Consider the following 22,290-nt stretch of genomic DNA (forward strand, 5'->3'; position numbering starts at 1 on the left):
AAATGTGGTGTTACGGGCGAATGACGAGGATACCGTGGATTGAGAAGATTAGAAATGAAGACCTATTAGAAAGAATAGGAGAACAGAGAACTCTATTGGAAGTTAATAAGAAATAGGCAAGATGGGTTGGTAGGACACCTCAGGCATGAAGGTCTAGTCACAGACATATTAGAGGCTGAAACGGGAGTTAGGATGAGTAAAGTTAGACCTAGATTAGATTACTGTTCTATTGTTCTAGTTTTAGGGAAACGCGTGTCAGACCAGTCTTATGATGATGAATTAGCCTCCATTTTCTTTAATTTTGATAGGACGCCTTCTCACTTCTCAGACATGAAGGATGAGTTAGAAGCATATTAGATGCAGAAACACAATTTAAGCAGAAGAGATAGACCTAGATTAGATTACAGTCTACAAATAGGATGTGGAATGTCTAGCTTTAGGTAATTTCAATTTGTTATTTTTATCATTTTTGCTTTTAATACGACAAAATTTGCTTGCCTAAATTGTAAATTCGACGATATTCAGGTAAAGATATGTACATCTTCCTGTTTTGTTTTCTCCGCCGTGAACTTATTAGCAAATATTCCACATCTAGGACTGTACAATATACATATTAGGTATATCCTTAATTAGTACCTACATGGAACTACAAATTAGTACAGACGTTACATAAGGAACTACACATATGCGTATTGTATTTCGAAATGAGAATTTAAGTCTCTCGAATAGATCGATATCAGAACTACAAGAATCGTCAAAACGGAGAAAATCAAAGGCCGCGTATACATATATAGTAATTCAAAGGCTTCGTGAACTTCTATTTATGACGCTGAGGAGTCCCGCTGAGGAGTCGATGCTTTCAACTTGGCAACAGTTTTATAATCGGTAATTAATCAGAAGTGCTATCTGCGATGTGCCTTTTGTTTCTTAATCGAACGTTGAAATCTCCATGTAAGTAAATGGAGTTTTGCAAAAGTGAAAACCGCAACGTTGAAACGTGACTCAGTACCTTTCTTGTATTCATCGGATCAGAAATTACACTTTAAATAAACTAAAAGGTAAAGGTGTAGATGATGGCCTCCACCCCCGAAGGGTGGGGGTGGGGGGAATCGAAAGAGGAGGTCTCCCCCACCACTGTACCATAAAAAGTTCGTGGCGGTCTCACCCCCATAAAAAGTTATGGGGGTTCAAAGTTAAACAATATTTAAATATCTTTACCAATAGGTTAGGTTAGGTTAGGTTATCGGGTTTTGTTCAAGTGACCACCCTCTTTCGATCCCCCACCTCCACCCGCTTGAAAATAATTTTTTTATTGAATTTTACTTGAATTATAGTGTATGAAAATTGTCAAAATAATCAACTTTCAACTCCCATAACTTTTTATGGGGGTGTGACCGCCACGAACTTTTTATGGTACAGTGGTGGAGGGACCTCCTGTTTCGATCCCACCCAACATCATCTCGACATTTACCAACTAAAATTCTTAGGAAACGATTTAAACAAAATCGATTAAATTACATAGTAATAATAATACATTCCAACTACGGAAGTTCCGCATGCATTTTCACATCCGCTTCTGGATCTGCTTCCGCATTTTTATAACGGAAGCTTATCGGAACTTAACAAATTCTTCTCATCAATATATCTGATCAATAATAAAAATAAAATAAAAATTTATTACTTTTATTTGTCTTCTAAACTTGACCATTATCTAAACAAAATTTAAATGGAATCGCTCGTTGCAACGCTGCATGTTGTGCAGGTATCTGCTCCACCTTTCAGCGACCCCCAATTATTATCATATTAGCGGCACGATTTTGTTAATAATAATACAGTCCTTGTGCAAATAACTTTATTATAGTTTTAGGGCCTAAATCCATTTCCTAGTGTTGAAATTTTCCAACTGTTATTCACTTATTAGTTACCTACTTTAGTCTAAAAACGTCCAGGACTTTCAACTCCTCCTTATAGCCAGTTCTACCAAAAATTTCATTTCTAAATTCGCCGAATAATAATAATAATCGAAAATTCGTGCAACATTAAACTGACGGTTCATTTTTTAAGCTAGAATTGTCGTGGAATTCTTCCAGTCTTGTACAAAAAGAGTCACTTGTCTATTCTTACGTATTAGGATCAGCGGGTCGCCCATTGTTTAAGATAATTATTATTATTCGTATAGAATGTGCCAAGCGACTTGAAAAACGTTGTTGGGCACAGATCTGTAATCTTGCGATGCGATCACAGTCTAAAATGCAGCCAGTTTAAAAACGAGCCCAGTCATTCTCTTTGAATTTGAAAAATCATTGGCTTTATTTCATGTGGATCCCCACACAGTCGCTATTAAGTTGTCGTGCGTTAGAGAAAGACGAACAAACTAACGAACAATGACATCAGGTCCGTAACGGAAGAATCATCATCAGAATGAATAATCAATAAGTAAATCAGATGATACAATATTTCTTATTTCAAGTTTAATTTTTATTATTTTCGTTGATATTCATCTTATTATAACTGGATGGAATTCATATCATTCTTCTTCATTACTAATTTTTCAATACTATACTATACAATAAATCGATTTCCCCTTAATTCGGCCCTGTTCGTAAAAGTATCGTCTTTTGTTTCGTTTTCTCCATTAGTCATTTTGTTGTTAAAATTCTTAAGTTTTAAATATTTCAAACTATGCAGTAAATCGATTTCCCCTTAATTCGGCCCTGTCCGAGAAGCTATCGTCTTTTGTTTCGTTTTCTCCATTAGTCTTTTGTTTTTAAAATTCTCAAGTTTTAAATATTTCAAACTATGCAGTAAATCGATTTCTCCTTAATTCGGCCCTGTTCAAAAAAGTATCGCGAACGAAATATAAGCTGTAAGGAATGATATTTAATTTAATTTTCTTTTACTTGTAAACGCGTACGGAATTTGGAAATTTAGGGGTTGTCGCGGTCCATTTGATACATCTGACACACACATAATGTGATACGACATACACAGAAGCAAACAGTAGTGGTCAGCTCGGTGTCCGGTCTCGGGCTGTCTGTCTATCGGCCTGCATTTGTGTGTGTATGATACGGGCCTGACCCGATGGACAATGAAAAATTACACGAGATCCGAAGAAGCCGCGTTAAAAAGAGATGGATGATGGTGCTTAAAATATGATCGTGCAGATGGGGAAAATGTTAAACCAACGAGTGGAATTTCATTTTTGAACGAAGCTGAGGCACGTATGGGTGTGGTCTGGGTGTCAAGAAGTTGATGCCCTACGTTACTTACCTACCCGTCCCGCCACACCGCGCCGCCACGATCATATTTATTTACTATATCCGAATTTTACATTCAATCAAAAATAATATCCATTTAAAATTATAGACTGTTATTAAATCATCTTTGTATTACTGTATTTTACGTAATCGTTTGTAAAAGAAGTACACGGGCCGCCCGTGTAGCAGGCGGAGAATGATTTCGCCCAAAACATTCGTGCAGTTGTCTTTTATTTGATACCATTTAGGACTACAGTAGAATCCGCTTATAATGACATCGAAGGGAAATGACAAACACGTCATACTAAGCGGGCGTCAAACAAAGCATAGTCTTATCGTTAGAAAATAAACAACTTTCTATTTTGGTTAGTTATTTTGCTTAAAAGAGAGAAAAACTACAAAATGTATATATTTATTAACAGAAAAAGAAAAAGATCGATGAATTGTAATATCAATATACATAACAAGGGTCAGAAAAATGAGCGAAAATGTTATTATTAATCATTTGGGTCACTATAGCCGGATATGATTCCTTGAGAATCAGTCATAATAAACGATATGTCATTTTAAACGGACTCATTACATCCAAACTTTCCTATAGAGAATTTAATATGAAAACTAAAGTTAACACTGCAATTACTTTATATTAAGCGGTTGGTCAATATAGGCGAAGTCATAATAAACGAATTCCACTATATATATATATATATACATATGTATGAAGATGATGGAAACCGTTGATAAAAGACAAGTGTTTTAAGTATGCGAAAACAGGATGTCCAAACGGAGAAATATTTCTTCCTTCGAAAATTTTGGTGTCCCTAATATTTCGCCGCCTTAGGCACGGACCTCACTGGTCTAACCGTAAATGTTACCATGCAGTTACGCAATTTTCAATATTTTTACGCTTTTATTAGTAAATAGTTGGTATTATATTGTAAAGCAAATACGTTAGATACATTATAATTACCATTCTCATTCACTAGAAGGCAATTCAATGTCCGCGCGTTGTGGTTACATTTACGAAGTAATTTTTTTTTCTCGTTTTCCGCGTTTTGTTTCCAACTAGTAATCTACGTATTAATAACAACTGAAGTGATAAACGACAAGTAGGTACCTAAAAAATTGGCGGGACGTAATTTCAAGCAGAGTAAGTAAATACAATGGCCTATAAATCTGTAGCAAAATTACCCGCGTAAGTTTATATAAAGGCTTATACGGACTTACTGAACCAAATAACCATTTTCGTATAATTTCGAATAATAACAGGAAGGGAGTGCTGAGCTCCTCTTCCGCGGTAAAAGTTCCCCCTCCCCCCCTTCACCTTGCCGACGTCCCATCCCCCATGCCCGACCCTGATAAATATAATTCATATTTAAATTGGTTCAGTTGGATAATTGTGGACACAACAATATATCGTGGCGTAAAACAAAGGAAACTCTTTGTTAGTTAATTTCGAACCGTATTACGAACGGAAGAAAGAAATATGCACCGACGATGAAGGCAGCGAGAGCGCTGTTATTAATTTAGAAATTTATTGTAATCAAACCAAAGAGTAACGAACTACATGGGATAAACACTGAAATAATTAAACGGGAAAGAAATCTACTTTTTAATTCGAAACTATCAGACCCGAAGCACAAGACGCAATCGGTAAATATTAATATTGATCTTCTGTTCTGCAATTCTATTTAGAATCTTTCTACCACGTTGACCAATATAACTACATCATAGCTGATTTTGTTCCTAGTCAGAAAGTAATTATAAAAGTTAAACGCAGTTGAGGATGGAACGGACGGCATCTCCGGACCTGAAGTCCGCCGTTCACGTCCAGGACTATCCTCACCGTTGTTCTTTCCTAAGTTGCGCCACCAGTCATGAGGAATTACAGTGGACAAGTTTTCCACATTAAAGGAAACTGATTTGACATTGTTTTCAATTTTCAAAATATTGGTTTGATTTATAAACTATTTTAAATTTTAACAGATTTTTAAAGGTGCATGTTTGAATCGCGGCGCTGTACGGATGCGAAACGTGGACGATGGACGCGGCGGAAAAGAAAAGGTTAGAAGCGTTTGAAATGTGGGGTTAAGGGAGAATGATGAGGATACCGTGGATACAGAAGGTTAGAAATGAAGAGATATTATCGGGTTGTTCGGAAAGTCATTTCGTTTTTTCCCGACAGAGGATTTAATTGTATTCTTTTGCATCTAACTTCACATTTAAGCCGTGTAATTTTTATATGCTTTGAGAGCTCATATAGCAAGGCTTGTGTGTGAAAAATTCCAATTAATTCTACGCAGTAGTTTTTGGTTGGTGCCCTTTTAAATATGGAGAGCGATAAGCAGCATTTTCGACATATCTTACTGTTTTACTACAGAAAGGGTAAAAATGCTGTTCAAGCCAGAAAGAAATTGACTGATGTGTATGGAGAAGGTGTGTTGACAGTACGCCAGTGCCAGAACTGGTTCGCTAAATTTCGATCCGGCAATTTTGATGTCGAAGATGCACCACGTTCGGGAAGGCCGGTTGAAGCTGATAAAGACGCGATAAAGGCATTAGTTGATGTGAACCGGCGAATAACAACACGTGAGATCGGATTGAGGTTAAATTTATCAAATTCAACAGTTTATGACCACTTGAAAGGCCTGGGATTATCCTCGAAGCTCGATGTATGGGTTCCCCATGTTCTCACAGAGAGAAATCTGTGTCGCCGCATTGACGTCTGCGATTCGCTTCTCAAACGTCACGAAAATGATCCGTTTTTGAAGCGCATCATCACTGGGGACGAAAAATGGGTTGTATACAACAACGTCAAACGCAAGAGGTCATGGAGCAAAAAAGATGAACCGGCTCAAACCATTTCCAAAGCCGATATTCACCAAAAAAAGGTGATGCTGTCTGTTTGGTGGGATTTTAAAGGAATCGTTTTTTTTTGAGCTTTTACCGGATAACACAACGATTAATTCGGAAGTGTACTGTCATCAGCTGGACAAACTGAATGATGCACTTACTAACTCATGATAGGAAAAAGTGGAGGTGCGTGTCCAACCAGTCTTAGAACAGACGACGTTATGATGTAGTATGCATATTCATATTTATACAATTGTTGTAAACAAATTCGAACTTAATTATTCCACCAATTAATTTATAAAAGTCAATGATAATAATTACGGGACAAAATTTTTAACTGTATGTCCACAAGTCCCATTTCCCTCTACCACGAGATAGACAATTGCCAGTTCCGAACCGGATGTTAGTCAATGGAATAATTCAGATCGTTTCAACTCCAATCATCCTAGGTATAGATTCACGCACACTTACGCACATTATGAGAATAATAGCCCTAAGTTCGCCGTTAATAAAGCGTCTCCATCAGGATAATGTGGAAGAAAAGGTCATTGCTACGTACATACGTAGGTACGTACAAAACGGATCAGATTAAGTACTGATTTATTTCGTTGAGTATGCGTTATTATACAGTCATAATAAATATGGTACAATCGCGATGTAAAGTTTAATACATTAATATGGCTGCTAGATGAAGTTATTTTACCTACAACAATCAATTTATTTACAGCAAAATGGAATGAAACTGAATAAAATATCATCATCATCATCATAATGTCGTTAGTATTAAGACCGGTTGGACACACACCTCTACTCTCTCCTATCCTGAGCTAATCTTCGCATTTCCCTAAAACAAGAACAACCCACAAAAAACTCCTGTTTCTGCCTCTAATACGTCTCGACTGCATGCCTGAGAAGATGTCCTACCAATATATCCCACCTATTCCTTATTGACTTCCATAAAGTCCAGTGTTCTCCTATTATTTCTAATACCTCTTCATTTCTAACCTTCTCTATCCATGGTATCCTCCTCAATCGCCGGTAACACCACATGTCGAACGCTTCTAACCTTTTCTTTTCCGCCGCGCCCACCGTCCATGTTTCGCACCCGTACAGCTCCGCGCTCCAAAAATACACCTTTAACAATCTTTTTAGAATTTCTCTCTCGACCGTGCGCTATCCTCTGCTTTATATTCCTACTGCTCTTTCCGTCCTGACTTATCTGACTTCCTAGATACCTAAACTCAGCCACTTTCGTCTGCTATCTTTATATTCGCTCTTTCCCCAAGGTTAATTAATAAGGTTCGGGAGACATACAGGGTGATAAAAATTAGTTATAGGTATGCAGTTATATATTCCTACAGTACATAAGGAAAGAAATAAAATAAATCTAAAAAAGTCCTATCAAAAATGTTATTGTTGTTTGCTCTCTCTGTACAAAACGCCTTCGCCATAATTTTCCGGCAACTAGATGAGATGCTTGGTAGTTGTAAAAGCGCGTTCACACGCACCCAAGCAAGCTTCTGTTATTAACCATTTCCTTCAAGTTTTATTTTCGTTACTAATGATTGTTGCCTATAATAACACGTGTGCGTAGTGTGCGAGTACGTTCATCCATCCGTATGACGTGTGTATGTAGTGAAATCAAATATGTATTCACTTATTACAACTTTGACCAAAGGCATCAAGGCAATCGGGCCACTATTACTCCGTGTGATTGATGCAAAGTTGGCGCTGGCTTTGGCCGTCTTCGACAAGGGAAAAGTCAAGGAACTGTATATATCAAACGTTTCATATTTGTAAGCGGGAAATTATTAACATGTCTGGCATTTAGTCTCTTCCAAGTTGAAACACCTTATAATTTGTAAGATCCATGATTGTAATGTAATAACAATTACACTACAGAAGGTCATGCGTCATCATAAAAAGCACAAGGTTTTAAAGACGGCGAAACAATTATTAACATTGTATTAAATATATATATAATTTATGATATATTCTCAAAAATTCTGCATTACTAACTGATTATTAAAACAATTTGTAACAAACTGTAATAAGATTCCGGTTTGTTAGGTATATTTAAAATGATGATAAAAAATGACTAAATTTAATTTTAAGATGTGAAAATAAATAAAGAGATGATTTATGACATTTTCAACTGTTTTTTATTACATTATGTTTAAAAAAAACCGGGTTCTGGACTTCAAAATCCGGTGTTTTCACGCATCTTGTTCTGGTTTCTAAATTTTAGAGGTGGCAACCCTACCTTTTGTACAGGATAGTCGAAAAACACAAAAAAATTGAATAACGGTTTTATTTATTTGACTACATTTGTGCAAATATGACATGTAGGCCTCGATTGTCTTTAAAAAAAGAGATGATAGAGCATGATACAAATGAAAAACAGAATATTGTTCTCTCAGTTTATGTCGCAGCTGGCGGTATCTCGCCGTTCAAAGTTTCGACGAAAATTACCGCCGGCAAAGTCCAAGCCCGCCAACATCACACAAAAGAAACAAAACGTCTCGTTTTCGCAATCAACATTGATTGACAATACACGTATATCAAAAGCTTTTGTTCGACGTGGCTTTAATCCGATGGAATTTCATTTTTACATAAAACGGATTCAAATATATGTATATACAATAATACTCCTTATATTAAAAGGTGTGGTAACCCTGCATATATATATATATGTATGTACTGTATAGGTATGTATGAGCCCAGGTCGCAGTTGGTTCACAGATTTCAAAAGAAGACAGGTAGCTAGTCAGGCAACAGCTCAAGGATAGGTTTATAGGGTTTTAAGTGAAATTTAGCATGTTCCATGTTCAACGAGAGAAAAATCGCAAAAGCTCAAGGGTTGGATAATGCAATACCTAGACATTTTTGCAACATTCAAGAAAAACACCCCATAAGTTTGCTTTAAGCAAAGATTNGGTCATGCGTCATCATAAAAAGCACAAGGTTTTAAAGACGGCGAAACAATTATTAACATTGTATTAAATATATATATAATTTATGATATATTCTCAAAAATTCTGCATTAGTTTAAAACTATCCCATAATTGTTCTAATAATGTTGTTTAGATGTAAAAATGCATATTTATATTTAAGTGTCCTTTTTGCCGCCAGTACACAACATCGAAATGTCCTAGATCATATTTCCGAATTTTCTGAAACATTTCAAAAATTCTAGAAATATCCTTCAGGCCCCTTGAGGAATTCCTTGTCTAAAGTCCTTTCGTTTACGATAAAAAGAATTGCCTACAGGTTTTTCTACATCAAATATCTTCAAAATAGTGTACCTATATACCGATGAAATTATTCCATTACAGTCCCTAATGTATCCTTCATACCCCTTGAGGAATCCCTTGTCTACAATCCTTCGAAAAAAGAAATGCTGTTTAAGATACACAGCTTTTCTACACTTATGCGTTCAAATTTTATAAAAATATCTACAAATATTTAAATACCAATTAAAATATTCCACCACTCCTAGAAATAGGATTGTAGGGCAAGGGATTCTTCCAGGGACTTGAAAAATATATCTTGGGTTTGTGGAATATTTCAATCGATATGTAGAATATTTAAAGGCATAACTATACATATAATTGTAGAGAGTGTTTCTTGTTTCCTATACAGAATTTTTTTTTTAAAGGATTGTAGGCAAGGGATTCTTCCAGAGATGTGAAGAATATTTCTAGGGATTGTGCAATATTTCAACCGATGTGTAGAATATTTAAGGGTATAAATATACAAAGAATTGTAGAGGGGTTTCTTGTTTCCTGATACAAATTTTTTCTTCCGAAGGATTGTATTAGGAAAGGGATTCCTCAAAGGGAGTGGAGGCAATTTCTAAGAGTAGTGAAGGAACATTTCAATCGCTGCATACGCATAAATGTGCGTAGAGAAACTATACAGAGGTTTTCTTGTTTCATGAACAAAATTTCTTTTTTCAAAGAATAATATACAAGGGATTCCTCAAGGAATATGAGAAATCTCTTGCCTACAATACAGCAAAAAAAAGAAATTCTATTTATGACATATGATCCTTTCTACAACTTTTTCTACACTTATGGGTTCAAAAATTCTGTGTACCGTTTAAAGTGAACCACATCGCCTAGAAAATCTTTCTTTAACAATCCTTAGAAATAAAAAAATCCGTAAAAATAAAAAGCATTCTAATTTCAGAGCAAATGTATTATTAAATGTAGTTTCAAGTAGGTATTTGTAACTCTCATCGGAATTCCTTCGACGTTAAACTGAAAGCGCGTAGAATAAAAGCACGTAAGCAGAAAACGGTAGCCCGAACAATTTACTAAAATAACATTTTATCTCAGAAATTTGTTCTGGCAAGGCACGTGGTATTCTGATGTCTTAGCACCACCGTCGTGTTTTTTTACGATTTTACCTTATCGTGGCGTTCCATTAAGCGCATTTAGAGAACACTCTTCCGCTGTACGAAAGCTATTTTTAAACGTAGCTCTCTGTCATAAACTGTACATTTATAATGTATACCTACACATTATTACCATTATTATTATTATTGCTATTATCAGACTGACTCCGGGAACGTTTCTGGCTTTTCTCAGGAGTTGATTTTTATTTTTTTGACGGCGAAAAATAAACTTTATGATTATGTGAAGTGTTTCGTTCATATTTTCACGAAAAATTAAGAAAAACGTAAGAAACTTCAAAATAACAAACAAATAAATAAACTAAAGTTTTTAATTACATTGAAGCACAAGCAAAGGTATAATTAGAAAAAAAGTCAAATTATAATTTTTTTTTCTGATAAGAAAATATATAATAGTTATATCACTTGTAAACAATATAACTTTGGTAAAGGTCTAAATGATGGCCCTAACCCCCGAAGGGGGTGGGAGTCGGTGGGATCGAAAGAGGAGGTCTCCCCTACCACTGAACCATAAAAAGTTCGTGGCGCGCTCACCCCCATAAAAAGTTATGAAAACCCGATAACCTAACCTAACCTAACCTATTGACAAAGATATTTAAATAATGTTTTATATAACTTTCTCAATATTTTTATGTATTTTTTCATTAGTTTTACCTTTGAATATTGTTTAAGAATGACTATATAAATATTTACATGCCTAGAAATGTATAAAAATTGGCATATTTGTTAACTTTGAACCCCCATAACTTTTTATGGGGGTGAGACCGCCACAAACTTTTTATGGTACAGTGGTGGGGGAGACGTCCTCTTTCGATCCCCCCACCCTAACCTCCGGAGGGCCATCATCTACACCTTTACCATAACTTTTAATAGTTAGGTAATGTAGGCATTTCAAATTAATAACGTACTTCACGTAACAAATTTCAGAGATTTTTATTATTACAGTAGAATTTAGTTACAGGGAAGAGTTAACCTGGAGAGAGGCGATATTTTGACGTAATAACCGACTTTCGTTATTATAACTTGATATCTGACCAGACAAAATGAACAATTTCGGAAAAACACTAATTAAGGACTGGGCCAAAATATCGGTAGTAATGCGATCATTCAAGGATTTTCAGTGAAAAAAAAATTGCGTTATATCCGAATTTGTAGTCGTTTAATTTGCGGGACTATCAAAAACCGACGTTACATCAGAGTCGTCGTTTTAACCGATGTTGTTGTATCCACTGTATTTAATATTATTCTATCTACTTGACGAATTTTCATCATTACCTTAGGATCCTCAGTTTAAAAAGTGGTGGTTGTGCAGGCAGCTCCATCTCTCCCTATCCCATATCCTTAATTGACTTTGTCCTCCTATTCGTTCTAACACCTACTCATTTTTAACCTTTTTTATATCCGGTAGTTTCATCATCCGCTTATAACACAGTATCTCTTTCTTAACCTTCTCTATCTGACCGTCGCGTCCGCCGTCGATAACGTTTCGCACCCGTACTAAGTCATAGTGCAATACACTTTGAATAATCTTAAAATCGACTCGAATCTAGTTTTATTACCATAATAATTGTTTCTCATAGGCTGAAATAGACTACAGTTTCGGTTCTAAATACTTTTGTTCGTTCTCGATGTAATTGTCGCCGTCTAGACGGCACCTAAAGCCCGAAAATCCATCCCGTACCACCTTTAAACTATATTCGACGTAACGCAGAGATATATTAATGATGAAAATGCGTTTTGACTGCACATCTGTTTTCTTAAATTCCGTTCGTTTCCAACATAAAACGAGATGAGTGACGTGGAACGAGAAATGTTTTTGAGCAATTATCGAAATAACTCGCTGACAGAAGACAATAAACAAAAAGTCCCGTCGGCTGATCGTTTCAGTAAACACATCCAAATAGGAAACTGACTTAATTTGACAGCAATTGTTTAGACGTGTTGAACGCTCTGCTACATTTTCTTCCTCGCGCATTCGTTCACTGCCAAATGCGCATAGGGTTAATTAAGATTTGTTTATTTTTTAAAAGTTCACAGTTTACACGTAGTACTACCTAATGACATTTTTCGATTACTCGCTAAAGTGCACCAATAAGATTCGATTTAAAAGGAATCAGCACTAAAAATAACAACAACGAAATCGATAAAAAAGAATGGAAAAGATGGATCTGCTTTATTAGTTTCCAGTAGAGAGGAAAAGAAAGGGGAACAGGAATAACTTCCTCCTGGTAGGGAGGGGGGTAACGAAACCAAAGGCAAAAACAAGAAAACTAATTTTTTTGAGATTATTTCGTAAAATTTTGCTATTTTCATAACATAAATGATAATCTGAGTGTGAAGAGGGGGGTAGCTGGGGAGAGAGATCTGAGAGGGCAGAGGGGAGTAGGAGCTCCCTTGCTGGGGGAGATGGTGAAACATTCCATTTTTGATAAACTAAAGAATCAATTTTTGGGCTTATTTTTTTCTGTAAACGATAGTAAAATCCTGGTTATACCTTGTGTACCTTGGTATAATGGTAACTTTAAAGGTACGATACTCTGTGGACATTATCTTCTCCTTTTCTTTGCGTGGGCCACACCGCATGAACCTCTCATTGAAAGCCAGGAAGCGAAATTTTCTTGGGTAAGAAAAATCGCAAAAGCTTTCGATTTGGATAACGTACGCGATATATTTAAGCATCATTAAATATAAAGGCTCCACGTAACTTTACATTGAGAAAAGCGTTGTGAATTATACGAAGGTGAAGCTTGGTAACGTGCCTATCACGTTGAGGTTAGTTACGCCGGGATTCGTTTTCAGCAAGTAGATATCCATATATTTAAATGGACCTTGTTGGAGCATACGTAATCCTAAAATGTAGCATCGTACTACAGATGGCGTTTACCGCGCCATTTGTGGTATTTTCTAAAACGCGCTGTTAAGACAGCAGGTAAAGGTTGGTCTGTTTTCTGTCGGAGCTGTCTGCGACGCGCTGATGAGATCCAAAAAGATCGAAATCGCGATCCGCGTCTGGCAGTTTCGAATTATTTTATGTAAGGCTTGCGTTTTTAACTTTATCGTTAATGGGTAAGCCATCAGCAGACGGGCCAGAGCTTTCAGTGCATAAGTCGTGGCGCACCCGGGATTCCCCATAGCTAGGTGCCCATACCAAAAAAAGTGTTATAGATATTAAATTTTAGTAATTTAATATTTTATAATACGAAACGATTATTGTATTAGTGGTAGCGTGTCGCGGCTGACCATGACTACGCCACGTATACGTGTCTACATATGTGTAAAAGCTGGCATATAAACGTCAAGTGTTTTATTAGCGAAACGTGCAAGGCACGCAATTTAATTGCGTTAGAAACGGCGTTTCGCGCGCGAATGTAGCAACCTCAACGAGCAAGATTGGCCGGCTCCCAGAGGAGGTTCGTCCCACTGCAGAAAACTCGACAACCATTGGTCGTTCACGTCGTTCAAATTCCCTTACTATGTTCATTCAAACCACATCATAAGACTACTACGCGAGTACGTACAGTCCGCGCGAAAGGTAACGCGCCCACGCTAATCAAAGAAGGCCAAGCGCGAGCACAGAGAGTGCTGCCCCGCGACATTCGCGACTAAAACTAAATGTCGCGTCGGTTGCGCCGCGAAGCGCGTACCCCGACCGGGCCTCGATATTCCAGTTAGACGATATCGTTCAAGAGTTCGAACTTTCCGTTATTCTAAAGCTCAAAGGAACCCTGAGTTTTATACGCCGCCGTCGTCAAAAGCTCAAATTCTTAACAACTGAAGAAGCAAGAGGACTAGGTGTAATGAGGGGCATAGAATGGCCTACAGATTGTATTAGGGTTCCCAGATAGTTGGAGATTTGGGACGATCTAGCTTTTGAGAAATTCTAAAATTGGTTCATTATATTAAGAATAAGAAGTGGAGGTACGTGTCCAACCGAGATGTGATTTATTTGAAATGCTTCTTGCATTTAAATACCTATTTTTATGCCATTGAAGGTATAAGAAGCTTAGAAATTCCATGAATGTCTTCTAATTTTTTAACTGAAGACAGCTCAAAAGATTCTAAACTCATTGGAAATGGTTAATTTAAAATATTGGATCGATATTGTTTTCCGGGTTCAATGTTATGGTCCGTGGAATTTTGAAGTTCTTAATTGATATCAACACCTCCCAAATCACCACTTATCGATCCTCAAACTTCGATGCCGTCGTCAAAAGTTCAAATTCTTAATAACTGAAGATATATCCTAGTCGAGAGAGAGAGTATCGAAAGCTTTATCATGACGCTCATTCACAAAGTTTTTATCATGTAATATTGATATTAGTTTTCCACGTGAGATGGACTACAGTTTATTAGTTTTCATTTCAGAACAGATTGTCCAACAGTCTTACAAGTCCTCGAAAACATAAAGACGTTTTTGTAAAGTATGTTGTAAAAAGCTTGGTTTGGTTGGTTAGTTGAAAAAGAGAGCTTTTAATCGATTGGTTTCTATTCGAATAGCTTATTTAAAGATCTTTAGTTGAACGAATAAATGTCATTAAATATTTTTGGTATATGAAGGTCTGGTCAGACATATTAGAGAAAGAAACAGGAGTTAAGAGGAGTAGAGGTAGACCTACGCAAATAGTTAAAGGTGTGGGATGTTCTAATTTTTAGGGAAATAGGAAAAGGTCAAGATAGGAAGGAGTGGAGGTGCGTATCCAACCAGTCTTAGGACTGACGACCTTATGATGATGATGACATGATCAAAAGTTCAACATCTGATTGTAATGAATGCATAAACACATGATATCCGCAACATCCTGGAACTTTTATTAGACATGGCTTATAACCACCAGGTACTAAAGCTTTTTACTAGAATTTCATTCAGATGATGATTGTCGTAAAGCATTTGGGCATAAATAACTAACTAATTTTCTAGGACACATTCACTAAAAAGCTCATAAATCTTCAAAAACTGACAAACGAAAATTCATCTTTATCACCCGAAAACTTTAAGGATTATTTCATTTTAGCATTTCTGAGTGAGAGCGCTACCGGATATTAATTTTCCTTTTTTAGAATTAATACTCAAACATATTTCAAAAGCTTTTTAACATTCTGTATCATTTATACGTTGAAGTAGGTATCTGATATTTCATTACAGTTTCGATTCCTAATCAAGGATCAGAATAAAAGCTATAGGCAAATGAAATTCGATTTATTCAATATTGCATTACTGTTTGAGACAGCCATAACGATAATTTAAAATGACTAGGTACCTACGTATTAGTAATTCCTAAAGTTCAATTTAGCCATGTGATGCCTCTTTTTTTTATTGTTGTTGCAAATGAATAGTGAAATTTACCTTTCAGTTCAAGAACGCGTTCGACGATTAATTACCACGGCATGCAAAGGTCTAATAATTTACTCCATAATCGTTCAAGAAGCAATTACTAGGCATTTCACTTGGTACCAGTTCGCACTTTGCATACCTGCGGCATTCGAGGAGCACTTTGTAAGGCAGAAACAGTGACACTGATTTAACTTCTCCATCGACGATTCGAACGCTCCATTTACAGAATCGGACAATTTAAAGGAGACATGAACAAGAAAACAACCTGATTCAAACGCAATAAGCGTCATTTGTTGTAACACGCAACGGAATCGGGTCTGCAAACGTTTTAAAAAGTTGGAATTTCAGACTGAGTTCTCATTATTTTGTTGTTACCTAAATGCTAATTGAACTGTTGAACAATCAAAAGAGCCACTATGGAAATTGAAGATGGAAAACTAGGAGAAATCGCCGACTTTCGATATACTCATAAGTCCGATAAATCAAGATGAAAAAGCAGTAGGCATAAGGTAAAGGATATAGAAACAAGAGGGATATAAGAATATAGGACACTTTTTGAGACTTGAAGGGCTTGTGAAGTACATATGGGAAGCAAGATGGGGAGGTGTAATGGGGGGCAAAGAAAGGCCTATAGATAGTTGGAGATATGGGACGATGTAGCTATTGACCAAGAGGCATGACCTAGAGGTTTAGTCCAATGCTTAGCATTCGGGAGGACGCCGGTTCGATTCCGAGTCCGTCTGCCTTGATCCAAGTTCTTCTGAGGTTTCTTTGGATCACTTAGACAAATGCTGTGGCAGAAATATTCCACAGATAATCTTTCATTCTCTTCTGCCTTCATTTCGCTCGTCTCATCTTTCTCACCCGAATCACCACCCATCCATTCCCACGATTCCTGAAAGCAGGCTGAAGAGGGCCTTCCGCCATACCTTCCGGCGTAGTCCGGAGGGACTACCCGCCCACCTGCATTAGTGGCTGGTGGGAATGAAACACCCAAAAGTTTTAAGGTTTTTTTTCTAATTTTTGAGAAATTCAAAAATTGGCTCATTATATTAAGAATAAGAAGTGAATGTACGTGTTTAACTAGTCTTTGGGAGGACTAACGCGCTCATGACGAAAATAATCTATAAAGTTTCCAGTACTTAAAACATAACCTTTAACCTTTCTAGCGGGTTCTTGTTTTGGACATTGCGAAAAAGAAATTAGGGTCAATGCGCTGTACAGGGGACGGACCCTTTCTCATACTTATAAGTAGCTATGTAAAAATTTAATTCGTTGATCTTCGGTTAGCCGTAAGGTCACATGTTCGGAGAGCCCTTAAAGAAATAGAGACATACGCGTCGTCATTGGTCATTGACAGAAGATGAAATTTCGTTGAAGGCGGTCACGTAAAATCGATAGGCCTGATATATGCACTATTATACCTAAATAAATTTTTAATTAGTGAAAAACTTTGTAGTGCCTTAATTACGTACACTCTAGCTACTGATTGTCAATACACAGATTTACAGATACCTAATCAATCTTATCGAAAATATTACGTGATATTAATTTAGCCCGATGGTAACTTGTGTTTTCTAATTTAATTATTATCAATCTGATTCTCTATCTTTGCTTCTCAAACAACAATTAAAATGAGTAGGAAACAATAGCCGCAATATTTTTATCAGATCAAAAGTACATAGATACACTACAAAAAGCTTTTTGATCGGTATATGTCTATAAATAAAATAATAAGATGACCTAAAACGAGAACTATTACAATAATACTTCCGGGATATAAAGCAAATAGAATCTAGATTTAATGATACCAAAAACTTATGAGGCATTGATTCCTAAAAGATCTTTCCGCTTTACTCTACGGCTTTACATTGTAGGGTAGGTTGGAGAACCTGGTTCCCAACAACATTATTGTTGTTTACTAGTTACTACAGTGGTAATAATCATCAGAGAATTTGTAGAAGGATTAAAGCTGTGGTAGCAAATAAGTTGAAACATTTTTTGTGGTAATTATCCAGAATTGGGGCTCCAGACCAAAATCGCTCCAAAATTTTTTTCGTCGATTTCCGGCTATTCTACGTAATAGAATTAGATACTAGAAGGTTGGGGAGACAGTTTTTTATGACTTTATAAATAAAATAAAAAAAATTTTTGGAATCATAATTTTTCAAAATTCAAATTGCAGTTCTAAACTATAGGTACGGAAGGAGATGGGTGAGAAGATCAGGGGCGGAAGGGGGGTGGTGTTAAAAGTTATACAAGCTTTTAATCTCCTTATCTCACGATTGTCACTACATAAAATTCTTTTATTAATATAAAAAGAAATAATAGTTATGCATACACCATATACCCTATGATGTATTTTTGGAGCGATTTTGGTTTGGAGCCCTAAATCTAGGAATTGTATAAAATTCCGATATTGTACTAGGAAATGTATAAAACTAATACATTCTGTGAATTAAATACTCTAACATATCAGCCAACCTCCGGCGAGCAGGGGCATTAAATAAACTCGAATCTGTCACAAATCTACCTAACCAAACAAATGACGTCACCAATGCAGGCAATTTTGAAAAATTATCATTCAATTAAAATTTTTGGAGCGGTTATGGTCTGGAGCTAGGGTTGCCACATTTTCAGGCTTTAAAGTAAAGTATTTCTCGACTAAATGGTTCAAAAAAAAAAAAAGTACTCAGGATAAAAATAAAGTATTTTATTTTTTGTTTTTAAAAACAAATTTTTTGGGACACCTAGCAGCCAGTAACAAATTGCTGTCGCTCTTAAATATATTAATAGCCTCTAAACATAGCAAACAAAGATTTAAGTAAACTAAAACTTGATTTTTAATTAGTTTTAATGAAGCTTTATTCCTGTTGTCTTCCCGCCACTTTGCGTTCATAACAGAGAATACTCTTTCTGTAAATGCTGAAGTGGCCGGAACGGACAACAAAAGTGACACTACGTTGAACAGATTTGGGAAATCAGGTTGTTCCGTAAATATGAGTTGCCATTTTTCTGTGCAATATTATTGATGTAAAAGTACTCTGAATTTCGATTAATCGCTTACAAAATTACGATGTTTACTTAAGGCCTTAAATAAAATATTTTTGCGTACTTTATGTGTAGTGTAATATATAACGTACGCACAGTCGAAATAGAGTACAATACTTTATAATAAAGTACGGGTGGCAACCCTATCTGGAGCAATAATTCTGGACAATTACCCACATTTTTAAGGTGTAGTTAAATATGGAATCTAGAAAAAGGAGAAACGTCTTTATTACAATTCGGCATTTTCAACAGAATTGTAGATAGACAAACTTTACCCTCAAAGGAGAGGTAAGTTATTACAATAAGAGAGAGGTTTGTACTGGAGCATTCGCATGAAGCAAAGAGCAGCCAGCAGAAGGCCGCGTGTTGTGGCTGCAACGGCAGCAGCCTATATCAAATATCAGGAACGATTTGCATACGCTTTTAAAGAGGGCGAAGTTTTACATACATACAGACAGACATACGTATATCGCGTATATGTATGAATGTGCGGCTGATTTTACAATAAAAAGGCTTAACGCCGTTGCAATATATTTTCCTTCTACATAATAAAGACGATTTATAATATGTTAATTTCGAAATAGAAATTCGTTATTCGGTGCGGATATTTATGCGACGAATTTGCATACAATAAAATATGATTTGTGAATTTTAAGTTCTATATTGTCGATCGTTGGTATAAAGGGTCTGTTATGTAAATGAAATTGTTCTTTGTTTGCGATTGTCTCCGTTTTTGCAAAAAAGTAATGGAAACTACTAGACCTCCGGAGCTCGCCCATAAAATTAAGAGCACGAGACGAGGTAATTTACACTCCGTTTAAAACGTTTTCAAAACCATTAGAAAAAAACGTTAACTGTCTAATAATGGATTTCTCATGGCGTACGGTTCTAATTAATTATCCTAGTTTTGTCAGTAAATACTCTAAAAAAACGTCGATTCCTAGACTTCGAGTGCACGCAGAGGATTTTCTAACTACAGTCTTATAATTATGATAATTTAGAGCAGTCAAAATTACATAAATTGGAAAAGTAAACTCACCCTTTTCGAGAACTGACATCCCGTTTGTATTAGGACCAAAATCATCTATTATCCCAACATCGTAATGGTTATCTGTAACAAAATTATTTGTTTAAACAATATATCTAATAATATTTCTACAGCTTTCTATATATTTCAGTTCAAGTTTTTTTGAACTGTTTTGACATGGTAACCACTGGAGGCCACGCCAGCCAAGAACACGTGAAATCTGAAACAAAAATTCGAGTCCGGGAAGAATTTAAAACTGGTCCACGCTGGCAGTAGCCTCAAAATTGTAGTATATTAATTTGTTTACACAATATATTCTAAAACATTTTTTCATCAAGAGAAATCTAAAGGTGATTAAAGGGCACAAACTAATTACGAGTTGGTTCCTACAAAAGACGTCAAATTCTGCGTCAAATTATTGTCAATATCCTGATATTAAACACTTTTCTACCTAATCTAAATTCCCTTGTATATGATTCGTACATTTAAAATGTCCTGTCATCAGGTATCATGATACGAGACCTAATTATTTCGTCAAGGAAGAAAGGTAACTCGACTGCCAGACCCTTCCGTCAATATACGGACATAGAAATACGCGTATGATGCCTTTGGGCATTGCCCAACTGCAATAATATCGATAATAATAACGCTAATTGTATACAATATTTACCCCCTTTCAATTTTTAATGTTTTGATTATTTTAGGTAAAGTTACGACTTATTTTCAGAATGCCAACACAAAAATTATACAGTGGTGAAATAACCTAACCAAAGTGGTCAAGTTTTTTTCACTTTTAATTAGAGATGTTCGCAAAACCACTACAATTGATGGATACCAAATTAATTCCCGGTCTAAACTGTTGTAGAAACACTAAACCAATGAAATTTTAATTCTTGGTTGGCGGATTTTTAACAAGAGGGTTGACTTGAAACCGTTGAAACGTGCCTATGGTGGTTATATATATTAAAAGTGTGCAAGGTGAGAAAATCATGTTGATGAGTTATCGACAATTAAAACACAATATATCAACAAGTGATAGAAATTGTAACAGTTCGACTATACTATGTATTCTTGTTAATGAGAAAAACTAAATACAAGAACTACACCAAAATAACAAACAATCGAGTACAGTAATCAGTAAATAATACAAATTAGGACAAAGAACTTATCCCAATGGAGTCTTAATTACCAATTTTATTAGGTTAAGTTTTTTTTACTGACCAATGGAATGCAAAAGGAAGAAAAAGTAGGGAAAGAGCGAATATAAAGATAGGAGACGAAAGATTAGAAGATGTGGCTGATTTTAGGTGTCTAGGAAATCAGATAAGTCAGGATGGAAGGAGTAGTAGGGATATAAAGCAGAGGATAGCACAGGGTCGAGTCACCTTCAATCAAAAGAAGTCACTTCTATGCTCGCGAACGGTTAATTTAGAAATTCGAAAAAGATTGTTAAACGTGTATGTTTGGAGCGCGACGCTGTAGTGGTGTTACAGGAGAATAATGAGGATACCGTGGATGGAGAAGGTTAGAAATGTTTTAGGGAAATGCGAAGATTAGTTCAGGATAGGAAGGAGCGGAGGTGCGTGTCCAACCAGTCTTAGGACTGACGATCTTTTATTATTGCTGGTGTTGACTTTTTCTTTTTTCTCTATTACTGCCGGGTACCTGGCCGAATCATAAAAAAAGTTCCGAATCCGCCACATATCGGATCCAAACCGGGCACTCGATCCATCTCTAGTTTTAACCGACCGTGTCAGTGGTCAATAAGTGTTCTTCTCCGGGGACTCCCTAAATGTGTGACCTCACGAGCCTTATATACTATACCGAGAGCAAAATACACAAAAACTTTTGCATCTTCTTTCAGAAAAGTGGTGATTATCCATCTAGGACCTTCATATGCGCCAGATTGAATATAATCGTCGTACGACATACGGCTGCAGTTGCAAAATGGCCACGTTTAAGATATGATACCTTGACGACAGAGAGCAACAGGCTCGGCTGGATCGTTCTAAAAAAACCTTTCGCGTGACTACCGACTTGTCGGTTTCGATTTCATCCGAAATTCGATTTTTGTCCCACTAAATCACACGCACACAAAATCAACATGTGCACGGTCTCTCGTACGAGTGTACACATTAAGGGTATACGGTATCGTATGCAAATGAGCAGGCGGATAATCGATTTTCGAAAAGGGTTACCAAAAACCATGTTAAAATATGCTAACGAGCCGCCTATTCATATTTAAACGCGCGATAATATTATTGGGATGCATCCATCGATCATATTTAACACTAGGGTTCCTCCCGAACGGTCGGACGAATGCCGTCTCCTTAACTAGGTACCAAAACTGCAC

At 36.3% G+C, this 22,290-nt stretch overlaps 1 protein-coding gene across 3 annotated transcripts in view; it reads right to left on the reverse strand.

The window, feature by feature from the left end:
• The window catches only part of LOC108745118, a 131,983-nt gene that overhangs the window by 49,633 nt on the left and 60,060 nt on the right, over positions 1 to 22,290 (reverse strand). For all 3 annotated transcript variants that reach the window (XM_025978486.1, XM_018481192.2, XM_018481211.2), the window contains one exon: positions 19,950 to 20,021. In XM_025978486.1, the coding sequence (XP_025834271.1) occupies positions 19,950 to 20,021 (72 nt within the window). The remainder of the gene's footprint in view (positions 1 to 19,949; positions 20,022 to 22,290) is intronic.

This window comes from Agrilus planipennis, unplaced genomic scaffold (genome assembly GCF_000699045.2).
Source record: "Agrilus planipennis isolate EAB-ADULT unplaced genomic scaffold, Apla_2.0 scaffold6, whole genome shotgun sequence".
In the NCBI taxonomy this organism is placed as follows: Eukaryota; Metazoa; Arthropoda; class Insecta; order Coleoptera; family Buprestidae; genus Agrilus; species Agrilus planipennis.